General features: G+C 40.8%; 1 protein-coding gene across 2 annotated transcripts in view; it reads left to right on the top strand.

Annotated features, from left to right (window-relative positions):
* Nucleotides 1-22,159, top strand: part of bahcc1a (BAH domain and coiled-coil containing 1a) — a 126,609-nt gene that overhangs the window by 72,413 nt on the left and 32,037 nt on the right. For both annotated transcript variants that reach the window (XM_081360718.1, XM_081360719.1), the window contains 8 exons: nucleotides 2,270-2,395; nucleotides 2,585-4,753; nucleotides 5,677-5,791; nucleotides 5,885-6,090; nucleotides 8,100-8,255; nucleotides 14,122-14,366; nucleotides 16,764-17,109; nucleotides 19,898-20,704. In XM_081360718.1, coding sequence (XP_081216844.1) covers nucleotides 2,270-2,395; nucleotides 2,585-4,753; nucleotides 5,677-5,791; nucleotides 5,885-6,090; nucleotides 8,100-8,255; nucleotides 14,122-14,366; nucleotides 16,764-17,109; nucleotides 19,898-20,704 — 4,170 coding nt within the window. The remainder of the gene's footprint in view (nucleotides 1-2,269; nucleotides 2,396-2,584; nucleotides 4,754-5,676; nucleotides 5,792-5,884; nucleotides 6,091-8,099; nucleotides 8,256-14,121; nucleotides 14,367-16,763; nucleotides 17,110-19,897; nucleotides 20,705-22,159) is intronic.

Below are 22,159 nucleotides of genomic sequence, written 5' to 3'. Positions count from 1 at the left end.
TCCTCAGATTCCATTTTTAATTTGACATCTTTAATTCAAGCCAACAGCCTTAAGCTATCACCATTTGGTCACCATTAGATCCATTAGATTAGGACTGAACCTGTCATAACTTCAAGGCACCGTTTTTATGGCAAAACCAATTATATGGTTTCTCAAATGTATAATGGCCCTGGTATGTTCTTTATGTGCTGTTTATGTGCAGTGAGCCTCTTCTTTTTCGCTGATTTGGAGAAAAGTCAATATCAGACAGTGAGCTGCAGCAGCATCTTGCTCAGATAATAACAGTTCTGCATGTGCTGAGTGAACTGGTGTCAATCACTTCAGACAGCTGCCGTGTCTGTGAGTGCAATAGTGTTAGCAGCATTAATGTCAGCACTAAGCAGTAAAACCTTCCTCGTCTAGCCCGCTGGCACAGCACCTTCCCTTGTCCTACCCAGATTAACGGCTGAATGTGCAGTGCAATGCCCAGCGGTGCCGCTCACGTGCCCTGAGAGGCAACCAGCCACTATCGGGCCCAGCCAGACGTCACTGTGAAACGGGATTACGTTGCCAAGTGTCACACATAGAAACACAAAGAAAACACAGAAACAGCTGAAGACTGATTTGCATAACGCAAGCTTGTATCACACTTTTGCATAACCCACAGAAGAAATGTATTGTTTAAAGGGGGCCTTATTTTTTTCCATTCTCAAATGAATTGGCATAAATGAGTGTGTTTATTAATGCTGACGGGCAGTGAGAATAAAAAAAACGAGCTTGCGATTATCACCTTCCTCAAAAACAAAGCCTCCATATGATTGGAAGGGTTTTTATATTCTTTAGTCAGAATTGCATAATAAGGGATAGTTTACGCAAAAATCTAAATTCTGTAATCGTTTACTCCTATCGTTCCAAGCCTGCATAATAGATCTGCACGATTAATCATTCAAATTCCCTCAATTCAAACACCCACGCCATTTTTGTTCATAAATGACATCGATTCGGCTATATCCATCAAAGCTTTGAAAACATTGAAATATTAAACAGTAATTTCAACCACTGTATCATTTCTGTTATAATAGTTAAAATTATCACAGAAGTACTGGGATAAAAGTTTATAGTTCAGATATAAACACAAATGAAAACAAAAAAAAATCCCTAATTTCTCTACATTTCCTTTTAAGTAGAAAATAAAATGACCAGAAGGGACCATCAAAAGTATACTTCGCTTGTTTGTAATTTCACTTCTCTTCCATTGCTTTATCCATAAAATATGTTTGCTGAAATGTAGAAAAATAAATGTAATAAATTAGAGAAATGTAGAGAAATTAGAAATAGAGTTTTTTTTTTTTTTTTTGTAAAAAATTAGTGGGCCTGATCAACTCCCTGTCTTCTGTCCCACCTGTCCACTGGTATCTAAAATTATATCATAGCAGCCAAATAACTGAGGCTCTGGTAATTATCATATTACCCCCACCTTCCAGTATAAACATAATACCATCCAGGTTGAAGCAGGTTAACTGTTTTTGGTGGATCAGTAAGGTACTCATACATCACTCTGTTATAAGTAGTTTAAAAGTCATAATCAATCAGAGCACTGTAATTGTCTCAGAAAGTCACAAGGCTAACATTTATCACATATTTAAAGGTTACAGGATTGTCTTCTTGCTTTTACTAAGCTTCAAAGGCTTGTGCTTAAAAGGTATTTGGTTTTCCTGTAAATTCTGTCCTCATGGCTTTGTTATGTTAGTGGCAGACTTTGGAGAGTTGAGACAGCTGAAGTAAAGATGATCTTTGGCCTCTTTCTTAAATCTCCCCATGTTCTGCTGTGAGGACTCTTTGCTTATTGTTTTACTATGTTATCTCTTAACTCAGCACTGGGAACTTGGTGAGATTTGCACAGTGTGAACCATATGTTCAGGAGACAAAATTCATCCATTACTTCACTTCCCTAGACAGAACTCTTCGCCTTGTTTGCTTTGGAAACCTAAATAGGAATGGTAAATATGACATCCAAAGCCTGTGGTTATTGGTGAATATGGAACACCAGCTGCATTGGAACAGGGGGATTAGATCTGGACCAAAACGCTTACGGCCAAATAGAAATGTGGCTCAGTGATGATTGTCTTGTTATCAGAGATTTCCTTCCCTTATTGCTCTCTCTCCATATCAGTCTCACTCTCTTACTTTCACTTCTTTTGCTATGTCTACAATTCTCTCAGCCTTTCTTTCTCTCATTTTATCTCTGGACCTTTCCACTGATGTTCACACCCTCTTTTTTTTCCAACAGCAGTCCCAGGGTATCCTCGCTTCTCAGGGAGTCTAGCCCACACTTTTCTTCCCATAAGCCATTTGGATCACCATGCCAACAGCGGGGTCCTCTATGGACAGCACCGTTTTTATGATACACAAAAAGGTGGGCAAAATTACATTTTTTTTTGACAATTTCATAAAACCTTTCTACTTCTACCTTTCTGCAATTCAACTTCTCTTTGTTTAGTCTTCAGATTTGATAGTTCCAACATAATTCCATAAATTGACCCTAAAGGAAAGCATAAGAGCACTAATTTAAATGATTAACAGCCATATCCAATCTGTTTCACAGAAAACTTCTATTTACGAAGCCTCCCGTCCCAGCCTCCACTCATATCAGCCAATCACAACATCCAGCCCATGTCAAGGGCAGGATCAGGACAACCCCAGGGCTCCTGCAGCAGGGACAGGGATGCAGGGAGTGGGGTGATCCTACACAAGGGCCTTAAAGAGCCTAGCTTAGACAGAGGTGTGGTTTCAGCTGCAAAGGATAAAGAAAGGTCTAGTAGTAAACATGATTCTAAAGACCGCCATCACCACCAACTACCCCATCATCACTCCCATCAACCCCAGCTCCACCCACAACATCCAGTCACTATGGAAGAGATGAATGCCAGGGGACACAAAGCCACTCTACCTATGGAGTACAAGGAGCATCCACAAAGCATGGGAAAGCCTCTTAGTGCCTGTCTGCTCAATGGGAAGATGCAAAATGGGGACCATGGGACTGGGGCAAAGGGCTCCATGACTTCTTGCATTGGGGATGGGGTGGGTAGAGGTAATGTAGGGTCCAATAATGTTCAAAACAGACATTTGGGTGGTGGCACTAACGGGCGCTGTGGTAAAGAGGCAATAAGTGGGGAGATGCGGATCAGTGAACAGTCTCCTACGGACTGTCTTGAGCGAGGTCAGGCACTTCACCATTCTTTGTCCTACTCAGTGCCTCCTCCGCTACCCATGGCTTCAGCTGCTGGAGGGGGGCATCCCGGTGGTTTCCATTGTCTACAGCTCCATCCTGGCCACCCCCATCATGCACACCACAACCGCCACTCACACCATCACCCTGACTTTTTCTGCCCTCCACCACCAGCCCCCATGGGAAATACGTCCTTGCATGATAAAGGGATCAATAGTGGTGGTTGCAGAGACCCCAAAGTGACTGGAGCCACGTTTGTACCATCTGTTAGCCACCTTGGGGAGAAAACCGGAGGCCCCTTCCAGATGGGCGGCTCTGAGTGCCAGGGGGTTGGTGGCGGAGGGAACGGTGTCAAGGACAAGGCAATGGAAAAGGCTGGCAATGGGGGGCATCATGGTAACTGGCCCAGGAAACAACAGCAACAGCAACAACCTCCAACCCAGCAGCAGCATCCTTACAGAAAAGCTGAAAAAGCCCCTGACTGGATGCATAACCATAACCACAACCACCACCATCATCTACAGCAGCAACAACAACAACAGCAACAGCAGAGCCATTCCCAGCAGCACCAGACTGTGCGCTCCCGCAGTGCTGACTGCATCAACAGCATGGAAACGGACATCTACAGATCTACACTGACTCAAGAGACAAAGGCTGTCCATCCTTTACCCAATCAATCCAACACCGGTTCCCAGCCCTACAGGGACTGCTCACACTCTGGACCTCCAAACATTCCCTCACCTCTTGCTGGGAAGAACATGGCCCAGCACATGGGTGGTGGAGGAGGACATGGAAGCTGCTCCATGCAGCGAGATGGACAGAAAGTTGCCCGCATTCGTCACCAACAGCACAGTAGGGCTGGTCCGGATACCCCTGGCGCAGACATGGCCCAGGCTAATGGAAACCAGGAGATGAAGCAGAAAATGGAAATTTCTTACGGCTACAACAACAGTGCACACCATCACCCGCATCAGCAGCCATCAGTGCTGCATTGGGACATGCAACCTCATCACATCCACTCCGAAGAGAACCAGCACAAAGCGTACATGGAGCCTAACAGTGGAGCTACCAACAACAGACCACCTACACAACAGCAGCACCAGACAGCGGGAATGGGCCCCCCTCCTCCTCCGCCCGTTCATCCAGCTCCTCCTCAAAACCAGCAGGAGGTCGCGAGCTCACAGGGAGAGACTAGTGCTATGAAGAACCTTCTGAAGTACAGCAACCAGCAGCCTCTCCTACTGTCCCAGAAGAGCCCATTCGGAGGGCTCGGGAGCCTCAAAACTGGGCCAAATGGCACCAGTTGCTCTCTTCAAGGCGGCAAGCAGACCCTACCCTCCAGGAAAGGCCAAAGCCATGAAAACGAGCGGGCTGATTGCGGAGGACGTGGGCGAGAGATAGGAGAAGCCCCACATGTTGAGGGCGAGGTGCGACAGCCTCCGGTTGGGATTGCAGTTGCTGTGGCCAGACAGAGGGACCCTCCATGCCAAGCATCGGGCACCCATCCCAGCGCTCGACAGGGGCGGGTCCACTCCAGCATGAAAGGTAAGCTTGACCTTTCTTGATCTGTCAGGGTCTTCATAAACAAACAACAGGCAGGGAAACAGAGCAGTTTGTTTATTCATGATCTCTGGAAGACTTCACTGATTAAAAATAAATAGCAGAACTCGCCAAGACCCAAAGTGGAAACAGCTTTTCCCTCTCACTCCTGAGAGAGAGAGAGAGAGAGAGAGAGAGAGAGAGAGAGAGAGAGAGAGAGAGAGAGAGAGAGAGAGAGAGCACACATGCCACCATAGAGAAAGGCTGTTCGACAGCTGTTTGCATGCAAGAGTGCCAATGACAGTGAGAGTTGCAGATGAGAGAAAATCACTGGCTACGTTTACATGCAACCAAATAATCCGTTAGTAATCGATAGAAAGATTGACGTGTAAAAAAGATAAACGTTTTTCATTCTCGTTCTGAATGAAATTTCGATCCGATTGAAAGGGGTGAATCCGATCGAGAGAACATGTAAACACTTTATCGGATTGAAAACGGAAAGTGAAGGATCGGCATGTGAAATGACGTTGAAATGGCGTAGTAGTTCTTCCTGTTAAATTAAATGTCATATAAATGAGTGTCCCGTCATCCTATAATTCTCCTCTCACTCAGCGTCTGTGAAGTGAAGCAGGACAACGTCCCACCAGCCCTTTTTTCGGATTCTCATCAACAGATGACTGGGTGTTTTTACTGAGTGATAAATATAAGCAGCACGGCACAACGGTTCATATGCTCATCGTCTCCAAATTGTGACCAGAAATGGATAAATATTAAATCTGCTGTTTAAAACAAACAAAGAACCAATCACGTTTAATGTTCATGTAAACACTGCATTCAGATTCATCAATCGGAATGCATTCAGTCCGATTGAAACAAAAGTTGTGCATGTAAACGTAGCCATTGATGTAAATGTATTAACCATTTTGTAGGCACTCCACGCTCCATGTATCCTTCAGATTCACCAGGAGAGGAGGAGAGGAAAAGGACAAGTGTAGAGCACATGGGCCACCGGTGCCTAGAGAGAGAGCGAGACGTGTTTATCAGGTGAATGATCAACCCCCTCGCACACTTCTTTTTTTCACTTGTCACATTTGCTCAACCCCTGACCTTTTACCTGTCTCCAATCTGGCTTTGCAGGGATAACAAGGAAAGAGTGGAATTTGCACACATCCATCCCTCCAACAGTTGCCATGGTGACCTCACCTCGCATATCATGGTGCCAGGTGGCACTTCAATGCAGTCAAGCCAATTAGGAGACCCGGCTGCGCACACACACTCTGCGCACCACCACTGGATGCCACGCACAGGCAGTCCCTCCCTCTGGATGACCGGTCACTCCTATGGTCAGTCATGTTGAGAACAGAATGAGACCGTTGAAGTGGGGAAAAAATACATTTTAGTCGTCTTTTTCCCTTATTTTGCTCTAATTCAACTCAAGTCAAGTTACCGTCATAGCGCTTTTTTACAATGCAGATCGTTTCAAAGCAGCTTTACAGAGATAACAGGAAAGTTAATACAACAAAGTTTGTTTCTAGAAGAAAATAGCGTCACAGTCCAGCTTCAGTAAGTTGTTAAGTTAGTCACTCCTATGGTGAGTAATGTTGAATAAATAGAGTTAGACCGTTGAAATGGGGGAAATACTCACTTTTTCCCTTATTTGGCTCTTTCTGGTGCTCTAATGTTACCGTATTTTCCGCACTATAAGGCGCACCGGATTATAAGGCGCACCTTCAATGAATGGCCTATTTTAGAACTTTTTTCATATATAGGGCGCACCGGATTATAAGGCGCATAGAATAGAAGATACTGCAGTCAAACGTTTGACTGGGTTTGCGTTATGCAGTGGTCATCAACCTTTTCAAGCCTAAGATCACATCCAAAGTCCAAATGTAAACCAAGATCTACCACTTTCAAAAAAATATGAAAAAACAACTTGCTGAGCTGTAAAACCTTGTTTATACTCGACGCGTCCGCATGAGCGCGAAGGTAATAAAAAAACAAATATGCGTCTGCTCGGGCAGATTCGGCTCAAAGTCATGCATCTCCGGATGCGGATCCGAATCCGAAGATGCATGACTTTGAGCATTATCTGCCCGAGCAGACGGATATCTCATCACACCGGCACCCAGTTTGCGCGTCTAAATCAGTTGTATGGTCTGGTGTTCAGTCTAAAACAAAACAGTTGCGTCAAGTATAAATGCCTCGTCTGTATGGGGAGTTGCGCGCGCAGTCAGCGGAGGCTCGCGCTCCGTTGCCAGGCGAAAGTATAAACAAGGTTTAAGTCAGCGGTTGTTTTATCCATATATAAGGCGCTCCGGATTATAAGGCACACTGTCGTTTTTTGAAAAAATTAAAGGCTTTTAAGTGCGCCTTATAGTGCGGAAAATACGGTAATTTCTGCAATACTGATATATTAGACATACTTTCATGTTTAAAAAAACAAATCAACTTTAGCCCTATTTGGTTGGTAATTGTTTCTCATGGGGTTGTAAGGTATTTTTAACATTTATAGGAGTTATTTTGTGATTTTATTGGTGTATGAATCCAGAATATCAGTGTTTTTCTCCCTCCACCCGTGTAATAATCCCCGACCGGATTACCTTCAGTTTTTTGACAAACACCAAGATCATGTGGTGATTTAACTGCCGTCCGAATCCACATCTCTGAGTTTACAAGAAGAGTTCACTTCGAAATTCACGATTTAAATCGCGGTTTACTTTTATTACTGAAATGCTGGAAAGTATTTACAAGAACAGTATTTCATCACGGCTCCACCTCAGCGAACAAAAAGGAGAAAGAGGTAAAAAAACACGTAAACATTTGAAATGGGGGGTGTTATTGTGGCAGCAATTTATGATAAACATGTTTTTTAAATATGTAGGCTATTATACACAACATTAAAAAAAATCAAACCAAGCAGCTTTATTTTTACCTCATTTACCTCATTTTTACCTCATTTTACCAATAAGAGGCTGCATTAACTTGTTTCTCATAAAAACTTTTTTTTAAATAACATCCTTTTGAGATAAAATGGAAGATTTCACATAAAGTGTATAATCGCATCTAGCTTCCTATTTTTAAAAATGAGATTTAAATAACTAAATCATAAATAAAATATTATTTTCCTATTATTAAAATAAATACGAATGTATTCATATTATTCCATGTGACATTTTATTTACAGCAAACAATCGCGTTCGTGGGATCACAAAACTCGCTCCTCCACCGTCAATAAAGAGTTTAGCACTGAGGTGCCATGCAAACCTGTTTTTTACAGACGTCCACATGAGAAACAATTACCATCCGAATAGGGCTTTTGTTGTATCCTAAAAGTTGTCTTGTGTGTCTGTAGGGATTGGCCACACTGCTCTCCATCAGAATCTCCCCCCTGGGTTTTCGGCAGCCATGCCTGCCCCTCTTCAGCCGGTCCTGCCCCTGCCCCAGGACCCCTCCACCCAGCTGGTGGTGCTGCCCAGTGAGCCTGCCACCCACCCAGCCACACATCTCGGTATATATCACGATGTTTTCTACCTCTACCCTTAGTATTTTTGTCTTGTTTCCAGTCCAAATATCTAAAAAATCTTCAATCAAGATGCATTTACTCAAGTAGTAAAATGCCATAAGATATTATGTCTTGTTTTCTGGGTAAATAAATACAAATTAAGTGAGTTTTAAATGATCTGCCAATGGGGAAAGAACAATAATCTTGTTTCTGTTTGAATTAAGATTATTTTTCTCACCCCATTGGCAGATCATTTTGCTCGTTTTAAGCAAAAACTCACTTAATTTTGATTAATTCCCCTGTAAAACAGGATATAAAATCGTATGGCATTTTACTCATCTAGTAAATGCATCTTGATTTAAAGAATCGGTAGAAAGAAGTAAGAAAAGCATTTTTGCAGTGTATTCTCCTTCCCTTCCATATCCTCAATTTGTTTGACCTGCTGCGAATGACCCATTTGTCAGATTTAGCATTCACTCTTTTTGTGAGGCTCTCATGGGTTCCCCCCTGAAGATGTCGAGCCTGACAAATTACACTCTATAACAGTGTTTCCACTCAGGTTTCAAGGTTATATGTCCATTTCAAGTGTTTACTTATACCAAGTGCACACTACACGACTCAAGCCCATCACTGTAGTGTGCACACTTCTGAAACATGCTTTGAATACTCACAGGCGGACATTGACTTGTTTAAAAGCCCCCTAAAATCAAAATATTTCATCAAAATAAGTTTTCTTTATCTTTTAGTATGAATATGTTAGACTGAAGGTTATGAATAAGCTGGTGTGCTCCAAAACAATGACAAAATTCACATTTAGCAGATATAAGCATTCAAAACTTGCAGTCTCCCACTTTCAATAAAATGGATCAGGGATTTTGATGACATCACTTCAGCTTCTCATTGCATCTTCTGTCCAATCAAAAGCTCTCTAGAATCTGAAGCTCCGCCCCTTCTGCTATAAACACCACCTGGCCGAAGCCACCGTTGACACACAGAGCAATATGTGTGGGAGTGTGTGTTCGGTTGCTCAAATGCTCAAGTTTTACTCCGTTTTCCAACTGTACGTTGGTTAAGAATGAATTTATTCATGTCTATTATTGAATCCAGCGTATCATCAGCGCTCGGATTCGCTTCCATGGTGCCGTCAAGTACGACTCGCAGTCTGTGAGGGAAACTTAACGCTATTGGCTGTCTGAAAAGGGGGAGGAGCCATTCAATATGTCCCGCCTCAGCTTCCTGTTTCAGTGGAAATTACGTCAACGCATCAAACAAAACTGCGCGTTTCAAGACACTTCAGTGGGACTTTAAAGTCTAGCCGACTAATCTTCAGGTGTGCGCAATATCCTAATGAATAAGAGAGATATTACATAGCTATATATTTATAGATGATTGTACACAGTCCTAAACACTTGACGCGCAGACTTTAAAAATTCTGACAGTCAACAAATGTGAAAAAGATTAGCTCTTGACATCACAACAAATACAGACAGCAATGACAAAACAATAGTTTCAAATAAATTCTGCAATATTGTTTAATTAGAAATTATTTTCTTCAGACAACTGTTTGACTATGTGGAACAGCATTTTGGAGAATTGTTTCTTTAAACATCTTAGTGCATTTGTGACTCAAAAAAGTCCTGTAAACTAGACAATACGGATGTGCTTTTTTTACAGTGCACTGCAAATTTTTTTTATTTTTGTCTTGTTTCCAGTCCAAATATCTAAAAAATCTTAAATCACAATTAACTTCAGTAGTAAAATGCCATAAGATTTTGTGTTTTGTTTTTTGTTTTGTTTTTCAGGGGAGTTTTTGCTTAAAAAAAACAAGCAAAATTAATTCAAACAGAAACAAGATTATTTTTCTCACCCCATTGGCAGATAATTTAGCTTGCTTTAAGCAAAAACTCTCTTCATTTGTATTAATTTCCCCAGAAAACAAGACATAATATCTTAAGGCATTTTACCACTGAAGTAAATCTTGATTTAAGATTTTTTAGATATTTGGCCTGGAAACAAGACAAACAAAACTAAGTAAGAAAAGCATTTTTGCAGTGAGATTACTGTTACCAGGGATATAAAAATGTCCATATCTTTTTTAAGATAAAGATTAAGAGCTGCTATGAATAATGGCCTATGAGATTGCTAAGAAGAGCGAAAGCATGCAAGTGATGCACTGAATCGCTCAAACAGTTTCCGGTCGACCACCTGCTCCACCCCCACATGGTCCGGGTCAGGATGCTCTCACCATCCCCCTCAAAGCTATTGCCATATGTGCTCAAAACAAGCTAAAGTAACAATGCCTCCTAGCCTTATGAGTCTACACAGGCCTCTGCTCCGCAAACAGGCTGTGAAATCAAATTATTTTAATGTCTTAGGGTATGTTTACATGACAACGATGTGCTTAAAACAGAGAAGTGTTTCCTTTGAGTTTTCCGCCTATAGACGACACCATTGTCAAAACGATCCTCGTTCACACGGATCCGCGAAAACGGTTTAAAACCCTGTATTCTGCTGCCAGGCCAGTAGATGGCGTTGAAACACTATAGACTGAACACGTAATATGCATGTGCATGACGTCATCGTCTTCAGAGATTCACGTTTTTTGCTGTTTACATGGAGATCGTTTTCAAAAACGTGCACTTTGAAACCCGTTTTCAAAAGTTTGTGTTTTTAGGCGCCCAAAACGCCGTTTTTGTGTAAACACATAAAAGTTTTACGTTTTTAGTTGAAAGCGGTGTCGTGTAAACAGCCCCTTAGAAGGCACGCTTTCTTCTGTTCTCCACAGAAATATTACCTCATAGGATAAGTGCATCCACAAAAGCCTTCCCCTGGGAAACATTAGTTAAGCTGGGTTAATGTTCCAGAGCAAGGGTCCGTAACGTGTCAAGGCATGGGTGAGAGTGGGATCAAGCTGAACACACACATTAATGAAACTATGTGAAATGGGAAAATTAGAAAAACATATTTGACTTGTGGAGGCTGAAGATGTGTCACTGTGGATGTGCACGGATGGCTTTCTTTTTTTTGTTCCTGCCAGGGGAATGGCAGGAGTTTATCCATGACATGGGAACTAAGAAGTCGCCTAGACTACATGCTATAGTATTGGCCCACTGTGGTTTTCAGAGAAGGGGATTTTTCAAGGGAAAGGGAGTGAATCTAGTTTGTCAAATGATTGTGTAATATTTATTCTAATGGGAACTGCTTCCATTATGTTGACTTTTATTTTAACCAAATTATTATTGTTGTAAGCATATATCATGCTGTGTTCACAAGGTTGCACATTTGTGTTGGAGACATCTAGTGTGAGAAAAATTGAGGGAGGAATGCAGTTAAGTGTGAGAAAACGAAAGTGGTGAACAGGGAGCAAGACACCAAAAAGAGCGTGGGACTGCTGGTTGATGGGTCTCTCTTGAATTCAGTGTTGGCCAGTTACTTATATGTATTTATTTATTTTAGTTTGTTTTAATACTTTGAGTGACATTGAATTTTTGAATTATAAATGATAATTCACCCAAAAATTCTGTCATCATTTACTCACCCTCACGTTTGTTCCAAACCTGTATGAATTTCTCTCTTTTGTGGAACATAAAATATATATTTTTTGTCCATACAGTGGAAGTCAATGGTAACCAAAACGGTTTAGTAATCAACATTATTATTATTATTTTTACATTCTTCAATTTTTTTTTTTTTTTTTGACTGGCTGGTTGATTGGTTGGCTGGGTGGCTGGCTGGCTGGTTGATTGATTGATTGTCTGGTTGGTTGATTGGCTAGTTGGTTGATTGGCTGGTTAGTTGGTTGATTGACTGGTTGGTTGGTTGGTTGGTTGGTTGGTTGATTGGCTGGTTTGTTGGTTGGCTGGTTGGTTAGCTGCTTGGTTGGTTAATTGGCTGGTTGATTGGTTGGCTTGTTGGTTGGTTGATTGACTGGTTGGTTGGTTGATTGATTGATTGATTGATTGATTGATTGATTGATTGATTGATTGATTGATTGATTGATTGATTGATTGATTGATTGATTGGCTGGTTGGTTGATTGGCTAGTTGGTTGATTGGCTGGTTGGTTGGTTGATTGACTGGTTGGTTGGTTGGTTGGTTGGTTGATTGGCTGGATGGTTGGTTGGCTGGTTGGTTGGCTGGTTGGTTGGATGGTTGGTTGGCTGGTTGGTAGGTTGGTTGATTGACTGGTTGGTTGATTGGCTGGTTGATTGGTTGGCTTGTTGGTTGGTTGATTGACTGGTTGGTTGGTTGATTGATTGATTGATTGATTGATTGATTGATTGATTGATTGATTGATTGATTGATTGATTGATTGATTGATTGATTGATTGATTGATTGATTGATTGATTGATTGGCTGGTTGGTTGATTGGCTAGTTGGTTGATTGGCTGGTTGGTTGGTTGATTGACTGGTTGGTTGGTTGGTTGGTTGATTGGCTGGTTGGTTGGTTGGCTGGTTGGTTGGCTGGTTGGTTGGTTAATTGGCTGGTTGGTTGGTTGGTTGGTTGGTTGGTTGGTTGGTTGGTTGGCTGGTTGGTAGGTTGGTTGATTGACTGGTTGGTTGATTGGCTGGTTTGTTGGTTGGTTGATTGGCTGGTTTGTTGGCTGGTTGGTTGGTTGGTTGGTTGGTTGGTTGGCTGGTTTGTTGGTTGGTTGATTGGCTGGTTTGTTGGCTGGTTGGTTGGTTGGTTGGTTGGTTGGCTGGTTGATTGGTTGAAATCAGACCATCCAACATTAAAGAATCCAAACCTAAAGTATATTTTTTGTAATTCTTGTGTAATTTTTGTAGTTATTGTTTTAGTTCATTAAGGCATTCTACCTCCCTAGTCCTTTTTGTGTCACAAATCACAAACTAACATTTCGATAACAGAAAAGCATTAACTCACGGCTAAAACCAAAAGTCTGTCTAGAATTCATCCAAGTCTGGAGCCACTAACCAGCAACTAAGTGAAGGGTGGTTTGATTTCGTTCCTAATAATATCTGTGAATATCTTTATTACACAGATGGTTCTTTCCAAATCACATTACCTTTGTTTTTGTGCTATTCAAGACTAGATTTAAATCATTAAAATCTTCTTGAATACTATTAAAACTATCCTGTACCTGTAAAAACTCTAAGTGAGACCCATATATTAAGATTCTGGGGGTGCATCACAGAAAGACCCTAACTTTATAATCCTATCTTATCTGTTTGGTAACCATGGCAATTTCAGTTAGGACCTCATTTAGGACAAAAGCTATTACAAAATTACATTTCTTAAGTGCAGAATCTTATCTTAACTACGGATAGGAAAAAGGTATTACAGAAGCATCCTAACTCCACAAAAAAATCCTAAAAACGGTCTTAACTTTAGGACAACCCCAATGGTGTCCAACCCCAAGTATTTGAAAGCCAACCGTAAAAATCACATAATAATAGCCCTGTCTGAGAATGACGTCACATTTATTCAATGATACAAGATGAAAAACAGCGATGTTTGATGAGGGAAAGACTTTGTTTGACTAATTACAGACTAATATGAAATAAAAGGATTAGGCTTTGCCCTTTCTACCAAGCTTATCAAAAATTCACTTAATGAAAAGCACCACCTATTTTATTTCTCCATTCTCCAGTTTTTCCGTTTTTCTTTACAGCAGCTGTTTGCGTGTTGTTGGTTGCTTGGTAACAGACCTGAGAGTTGATTACCAAACTCGATGGAGGGGTTTAAGATTTCCTAACTACAGATAGGATGAGATTTTATAAGATAGGATAAGAATCATAAATCAACTTAACATTTGCTTATGTAATACGAATTTGTGAAAAATCCTAAATTAACTTGTCAGATCTTAACTTAAGACTTATGATAAGACTAACACTTGTGTTTCTCTGCTTAGATGTGATGGAGCAGTCTGGCCTGTGGCCCCCAGTCTACAGGGCCCGAGGGGCCCATTCCCACATGCAGCATCCCGCTGTGTATCCTCGCTCGCAGTTTCTACGCCAACAGGAGCTTTACGCTCTCCAGCAACACCAGCAGCTTCAGCATCAGCAACACCCGAGCCATCACACGCCACCACCTCCATCACACAGAGCTGCAAACACCACAGAGCTACAGCAGAGAAACAGAGTCGACCACAGCCAGGTACACACACACACACACAACCCCTCATAGAGCTAGGGTTGGGGATCGTTTGAATTTTGAATTTGAAAAAACTCAGATATAGTTCACATTTAGTCTTATTGCAAAACATTTAATTAGAGAGCCAGAGTCGACCACAGCCAGGTACACACAACCCCTCGTATAGCTAGGGTTTGGTATCATTTTGAATTTTAAAGGTGCATTGTCTAATATTTAGGAGGATCTGTTGACAGAAATACAATATTATATTCATAAATATGTTTTCAGTGGTGTATAAGACCTTACATAATGAACCGTTATGTTTTTATTACCTTATGAGCCATTTCATCACTACGTTGTTCTTCGTGCAAAGAAGCTATAGCTAAAGTCAGCGAATAAAACACCGACACAATGATGAACAAGTAACAATAATATTCACAATAACAGATTGTTTTACTGAATAATTAAGTTAACCTAATTTCTTAATTTGTCTTTGTAAAGATTCCGATTCCAATTTCAATTCTGCTTATCGATTCTGACTCTTTATCAATTCCTAATTTCGATTCCAATAAGGTTAAAAACAAACCTTAGATATCATTCACATTTAGTCTTATTGCAAAACATTTAATTATTGCTGAATATCATGAACAAAAAGGCTGAAGAACACTTACTCAAGGAGCGTTTGCCTGTGGTTTAAAAATACCATAGAAAAACAACTAGCCTAACTAATATACATGTCAAGCATTATTAAAGACAAGTAAACACTCAGTAATTAAAAAAGAACAAATAAAAAAATAGCAATAGCAACAAATAGATACAACTGAACAAAGATACGATTGAAATAAACAGTTTTTAAGATTTTCAGGTACAGGAAACTGTAATCAAATGTAAAATAATACTGCACTTTATAAATAAAATTCAATTTTCATAACAAATATAGTTATTCAGTAAAGAACGAGTGACTTTTCCCTTTGTCTTTTGTTGTTTGATTAGTGATATTACAGAGACGGCAGCAGGAATATTAGGCTGCTGTCACTTTAAGAGAAAATGTGAAATCACATTAAAATCCCTTTCGATGTTTGCGCAGCACAGAAAACAACACGCGAGTCGTCTCCTATTTGAATGGTTTAAAGTCACATTGAAATGCTCACAAAGGAATCGATAATAGGAATCGAAATTAAAACTTTATAACAAGTGTCCGATTCCTGACCGCAAGTTTTCGATTCCCAGGCCTACGTATAGCCGCTTTACGTCAGACTGTACAAAATGCAGTGGTTTAGAAACAGCTGGGTTTTCAAATGAGCTAATGTTTGACACCTGATACTGAGAGAGGATGTGCTCTTTTCCGTGAAACTAGACAGTTGTTTTTGTGCGCAGGGGAGTAAACAACATTTGGAGCTAATAAATCATTTTTAAATAGTTTTATTAAAAAAAAAATCCCCCTATAAAACCACAACTGCTCCCTAGGATCCATAACTTCCTCCAAGGTCCCGTTTCATTCTATACACACACAACTAAATGCAGTCTGCAATGAACTGTGACGTGATTGGACCAAGCACTACTCTTTTTGATTGCAGGTCAAAATCAATAGATCTGAGCCATTAGGGTCTAAATTGAAACCTGATTCAGCAATACAGGGGTGTCAAATTGCAATTACATTGATGAGCAGATTGCATGACCTGGCAGTCTTGAGAAATACAGCCAACCAAAATTTATTCAGACGACTTCAACATTTCTCACATTATCAGAGTTTATTTGTTGTAGTTTAGAGAATGGTTCTAAAATATGACTCAGAATCAGTGGATATTTCACTGGTTTTGTCCGTCCTCCTGTTAGACTGTCTCTCAGATGAATTATGTTGAATATCTGTCAGCTGTTAAATTTAACTACACAATTAGATAATACCAGTTTAGATCAACCAGTTACCAAGCAATGCTTCATTTTGTTCAGTCTGTGTGTGAAAAGGTCGAATTAGCAATTCAAGAAAAAACACTTCAGCAAAACATGATCAGGTCAAAGTGTCTGAATCATTTTTAGTCCCAAATTAGTATAAATGTTACTGGTAGTCACTGTATGAAGAGTTTCTGGGTATAATATGTCACAGTTTACTTTATTTTGCTCTCCTCACTTACATAAATTAACTATAGTGTCCTGCACACACTAGTAAAAAAATCACAAATTATATCTGGTGTCTGAATAATTTTTGGCTTTACGATATAAATCAAGTGTACTTTAATTAACCAAATTGTCCAGATCTCATCATGAGACTTGAATTCTCTTTCCTTTCTGACTTTCTGTCATTCTTTTACTTCTGGAAACAAACTTTGTTGCATTATTATCTCTGTAAAGCTGCTCTGAAACAATCTTGTTTTGTAAAAAGCGCTCTATAAATAAATGTGACTTGACTTCTTTACTGCATAGGTGCAAAAGAAACCAGAAGAGCAGAGCATGGAGATAGAGGACATCCTATCTGATCCAACGACTCCCAAACCTGCTAAATGCTACTCGTACGGCCCGTCCAACCGGGCCTCGTCTCCTCCCAGGGGATCCACTGCACACTTGTCCCCTTGCTGCCGGTCCCCTTGTATGCGACCCCACCCTAAAAGCACCCCCTCTACTCCCTGTCCCGCCCCGAGTCCAGTCGCTGTGACGCCCCGCTCCCCGGCCATCAGCCCTGCCCCATCACAACTGCCCAAAGCTGTGGAGTCCCAGGAGAAGAGGGTGGAAGGGCAGCCGCCTCAGGACTATCCTCAGTCCATGGAGCCTGGTGAGGAGATGTTCTTCCTTACATGTCAATATATGACTCTAAAAATGCAATGCTTTTACTTTTGTGTAAGGGATAATGTGCATCCAGCCGGTTGTTATCTCAGAATAAACCCTGACAGGGTGATCAGGATCAGGTCTTCATCAGCCTGAAGGGGTTTATTCTGAGATAACAACCGGCTGGATGTCCATTATCCCACTTATTACACGGCCACGTAAGTAAATAATTAGACACGAAATATTGATCTTGAGATGAAATATTTTATCAGGTCTTTAAACGCAAAGCTCCCGTGGAGAGAGCAGTTCAAACTAGACGGACATTTAAGAGATACGGTATACAGTCTCACCACTAATTACACAGTATTTCGCCACATAAATAGTTATGGGGATAAGAGACATTGATTTCAGATTAAAATCGTACCTGTTTGTTATCCTGTAATCCAACAGTGTACAAAACAATAGTCGTAAAATGGCAGTAGCTGCGTTTGTGTGAAACTAGAGAGAGCGAGTCCACGATCCTGGATGGCATAATTTAATAACTGTACACAATATATTGATTCGAACGAGTTTTAATATTTTATTCGTTCGCCAAATGCAAAACTTCCACGAAGAAAAACCGTTCCTAGCAAGCGTACAACGCTGCTGACTTCAGTAACCCGCCTGTGTTTCTGTTTTCAGAGGTTGTTATCGGGGAATAACATATCTCTGGATGGCGCTATTGACCAATCAGAATCAAGTATTCCATAGAGCCGTGTGATAATGACTTGTTACAGTCTTGTCTGTCTTCTGTCGCTGTTTTGAAGCTAAAGCCCTGTTTACACCTGGTATTAAGATGCGTTTTGATCGATTGGATCACAAGTAGATGAAGGAGACACATTCCCGTTTACACCTGGTGTTTTAATCCGTCTCTTTTGTCCACTTTCAACCAGTTCTGTCCTGATTTCTTCGAGGGGAGGGTCTATGGGCGGGTAAATGTGTGGGTTTTTCAGATCTAATGGATGAAATAAACGAGCAATTTACATATGAACGCGTCCAGAGATGACGGAAAAACACACGGAGAGCATCAGCTTTAGTTTCTGCTCTGACAGACACAAGACCAGCCGAACGCTGTGAGTGTGTGTTAGAAATCAGGAATGATGAGAGAACATTGTGTTTGGTATGATTTCATCTTCAAAACAAACTTGGGTCTTCAGTTGTCCAAGTTTAAACCCCGTCTGGCTAGTGTTCACGCATTAGATCAGTAGGAGAAAAGTAGACGATCTTTTGTGGCTGTTCAAACACATTCGATCACATGAGCGTTTACACTATGAAAGCAATCCAGTCAGATGTGTTTTCAACTCCCTCTGGAAGTGGTGAAAAGTGGACAAGCTCAAAACGTTTTAGACCTCAGTTTACACCTGTATTTAGCGTTGTCCTGCTTCAAGTCATCATGCCTCAAAAACACATGAGCCACATGTTGGTTGTTATTCATGCTGAGCCCCTCATGCAGAAACAATCAGGGCTTTTTTTAGACGGTGGCTCTGTGTGGGCGGCTATATAGGCAAGAGAACGATCGACTAAAGCTGCTGATAGATGCAGAAAATGGCCGCCAGCTCAGCTCCCCAGCGCCATCACATCAGTAAAGATGGAGAAACACCTCGTCCAGACTCACCCCATCCCCCAGCCGACACCTTCTTTATCATCATTAACACCTCACTAACTGTTGCAGCATGCCAAGGGTAAAGCAGTGTCGGAGAGAGAGCCCTGTTTTACCTCAGAATTACCCCTTTAACAGCTGCACTTCTTAACAAAGAGCTCAGATCAAGGCATAGTGTCACTGTCATGTGGAATACAATGCGTTTTTGTTCAGACCTCTGGCGCAAAGCTGGTTAAACAAGTCGTCCTTATAAGGTTGTCAAAAGTGTAAAACAAGCCAGTAAAGGCTTTGTTCTTGACGTAACTGATTTTTTTTTTAAATTGAGTGTTCATCAGAGTGTCCAAGACCCAATGACTTTTGTCGCACTTGAACCACGAATATACTCAAAAACAATTGGATGGATTCGATGAGTTTTGTGGTTGAAATGTAAAAAAGTAACAAATCCTTTGCTCTCGGGTCAATTTGACCCTTTTTAGGAATGAATGGGATGCGAGGAATGCTTCAGTACACATAGAAAAACCTAAAAATGCTCAAAATTCTGACTAAAAATGCTACAACTTTACCAAAAAAATAAATAAATTGTTTATAACGTATACATGTGTATCTGAATGCATCTGAAATGAACTGGCTTTAGGACCCAGAGGAACAGCTCATTTGCATATAGAGCTATAAGGCTATCTAGAGTCATGAAATATCATGTTATATTTATATATTTTTCCCCACAAGAGGCTGGCAAAGACACACAATGTAAGATATTTTGAGCTGAATTAAAAGTTTAATGCATGAAATTGTAAATTATTTTGAATTTAAGTTGAAAGAATGTGAGGAATGTGCTTACATTACTATTTATTTATTTATTATTTATTGATCAAAACTAGTAATTTAAAGGTAAATAAAATAACAAATAACAAAACAATTGCATTATAATATAGAAAAAATATTAGCAAAATGAAATAAAATAAGCTTTCTGGACACACACACACAAAAAAAGTATCATTTTAGGTCTGCGGGTCATTTTGACCCGCAAGGGAAAGATGTGTTACAAAGTGCGAGGGAAGGATGAAGTATAAACAGGTTGTCAAAAGTGTGAAACAATGATATTTTTAAAGGCTTTGTTCTTGACGCAAGTGAGATTTGTTTATATTCCCTGTCACAGATTTGCCACCTGGATATACCTATCCAGAAATCAACATGGGATACAGGAACGGCCCCACCGCTCAAGATGTGCAGCTTGCAGAGCCCGCGGTTCTCGAGGATGTTCAGACCCGACCTGTTGAACACACTCCTCCAGCTCTTTCCAGTTTGGGAGATTGCCATGCAATGGTGAGGCCTCTCCAAAAGCCTCAAGAGCCAACGATGGAAGTCGAGGCCACATGCCCAGTCGAGGACCCGCCCGAGGCTGTGTTTGTGCAAGGGGACGACGTGGAGATGAGATGCTGTGAACCCGTAGAGGCTAATCTGGAAAAGGAGCGCGTCGAGATCATTTGCACACCTGTTGAAGTTTCAGACTGCGAAGTAGGACCTACCCTGTCGTCTGAGGAAGCAATCCGTCAAGAAGAGCCAACTGTGACCTTTGAGGAGGAAGTGGGTGAAGATATTCTTCAGTCTTCGAGTCTGGAGACACTAAAGGAACAGGGACCTCCTTTACCACAACAACCATGCGTCTCTGATTGTTCACCAAACGCCATCGTCCAAGCAGAGGTCGCTGTGGTTGATGAGGAAGATCACAAGGAAATCTGTGCAACGGTTGAATCTCCAACATGCTCCCAGAGTCCCACGTCGAGTTACTGGAGTCTGGAGCTCCTGATTGCGGCAGCTTTCTGTGGAGACTGTCCTCCTCCCTCTCCTCCCGTCTCCTACCAATCCCAGGGATCCTGTGTCCCGCTGAACTCCTCCTGTCACGGCATGGAGCTGCTCAGTGAACTGGCGGATCTCGAACTGCAACGCTGCAGTAAAACTCCAGGTATGTTTGCTGTGAGAACCTGTTTAGAAATGACCAGTCAAACCAACATTTATTCAGAGACCTTCAACATCTCTCACATTATCAGAGTTTATTCGCTATAGTTTAGAAAATGGTACTAAAATATGACTCAGAATCAGTTGATATTTCACTGGTTTTGTCCGTCCTTCTGTTAGACTGTCTCACAGATGAATTATGTTGAATATCTGTCAGCTGTTAAATTTAACTACACAATTAGATAATACCAGTTTAGATCAACCAGTTACCAAGCAATGCTTCATTTTGTTCAGTCTGTGTGTGAAAAGGTCGAATTAGCAATTAAACACTTCAGCAAAACATGGTCAGCTCAAAGTGTCTGAATCATTTTTAGTCCCAAATTTGTATAAATGTTACTGGTAGTCACTGTATGAAGAGTTTCTGGGTATAATACATCACAGTTTACTTTATTTGCTATCCTCACTTACATAAATGAACTATAGTGTCCTGCACCTACTAGTGAAAAATATCAGAAATTGTATCTGGCGTCTGAATAATTTTTGGTTTGACTGTACATTTTCACTGATCCAAGGCACTGGATTTGCTTAGATGAAAACCCTGTTTCACTTCGTCCTAAAGAGTACATATATGTGTTGTTCTGCAAACAGTGTTTTTGGTCTCTAAACATGACACATTTGTGAAAAGGGTTTGGTAATCACAGAAGCAGTTAGTGTTTTGACTTCAGAGCATTGGCGAGGCTAATTAACCATTAACCTCTTGTTCTTTAAAGCTTCCAGTGTAAAATGGTGATTGTTAGAGCAATTCATTTAAGATCAACTTCCTTGTCACGAGCTGCAATTAAAACTGTGAATATGATGTTTACTTTTCATTGATTTTTAAGTTCTGTTTGTTCTCTGTTGAACTAGTAGATTTTGTTAAAAGCATTTGTTGAAACGCATCACATAATTGTCTTGGCTATCTGAACGAGGAACGCCTTGATCCTGTGATATTTTATAGAGCAATCTACAACGGTTTCATGCAGAACAATTTGATATTTGTGAATCAAAACACGAATTAACCCTTCATTTCAGCCTTTCCTACATTGTCTAGCTAATTCCTCAACATGGAATATTCCACAGTATGACGGCCATAATAGAGTCAAACCAAAATTTATTCAGAGACCTTCAACATTTCTCACATTATCAGAGTTTATTCGCTATAGTTTAGACAATGGTACTAAAATATGACTCAGAATCAGTGGATATTTCTCTGGTTTTGTCCGTCCTTCTGTTAGACTGTCTCTCAGATGAATTATGTTGAATATCTGTCAGCTGTTAAATTTAACTACACAATTAGATAATACCAGTTTAGATCAACCAGTTACCAAGCAATGCTTCATTTTGTTCAGTCTGTGTGTGAAAAGAGCATTAGCAATTAAAGAAAACACACTTCAGCAAAACATGATCAGCTCAAAGTGTCTGA

The sequence above is a fragment of the Scardinius erythrophthalmus genome (genome assembly GCF_964197995.2).
Source record: "Scardinius erythrophthalmus genome assembly, chromosome: 1".
Lineage (NCBI taxonomy): Eukaryota > Metazoa > Chordata > Actinopteri > Cypriniformes > Leuciscidae > Scardinius > Scardinius erythrophthalmus.
The sequence above is the reverse complement of the archived record's forward strand: the minus strand, read 5'-3'. Positions and strand labels throughout refer to the sequence as shown.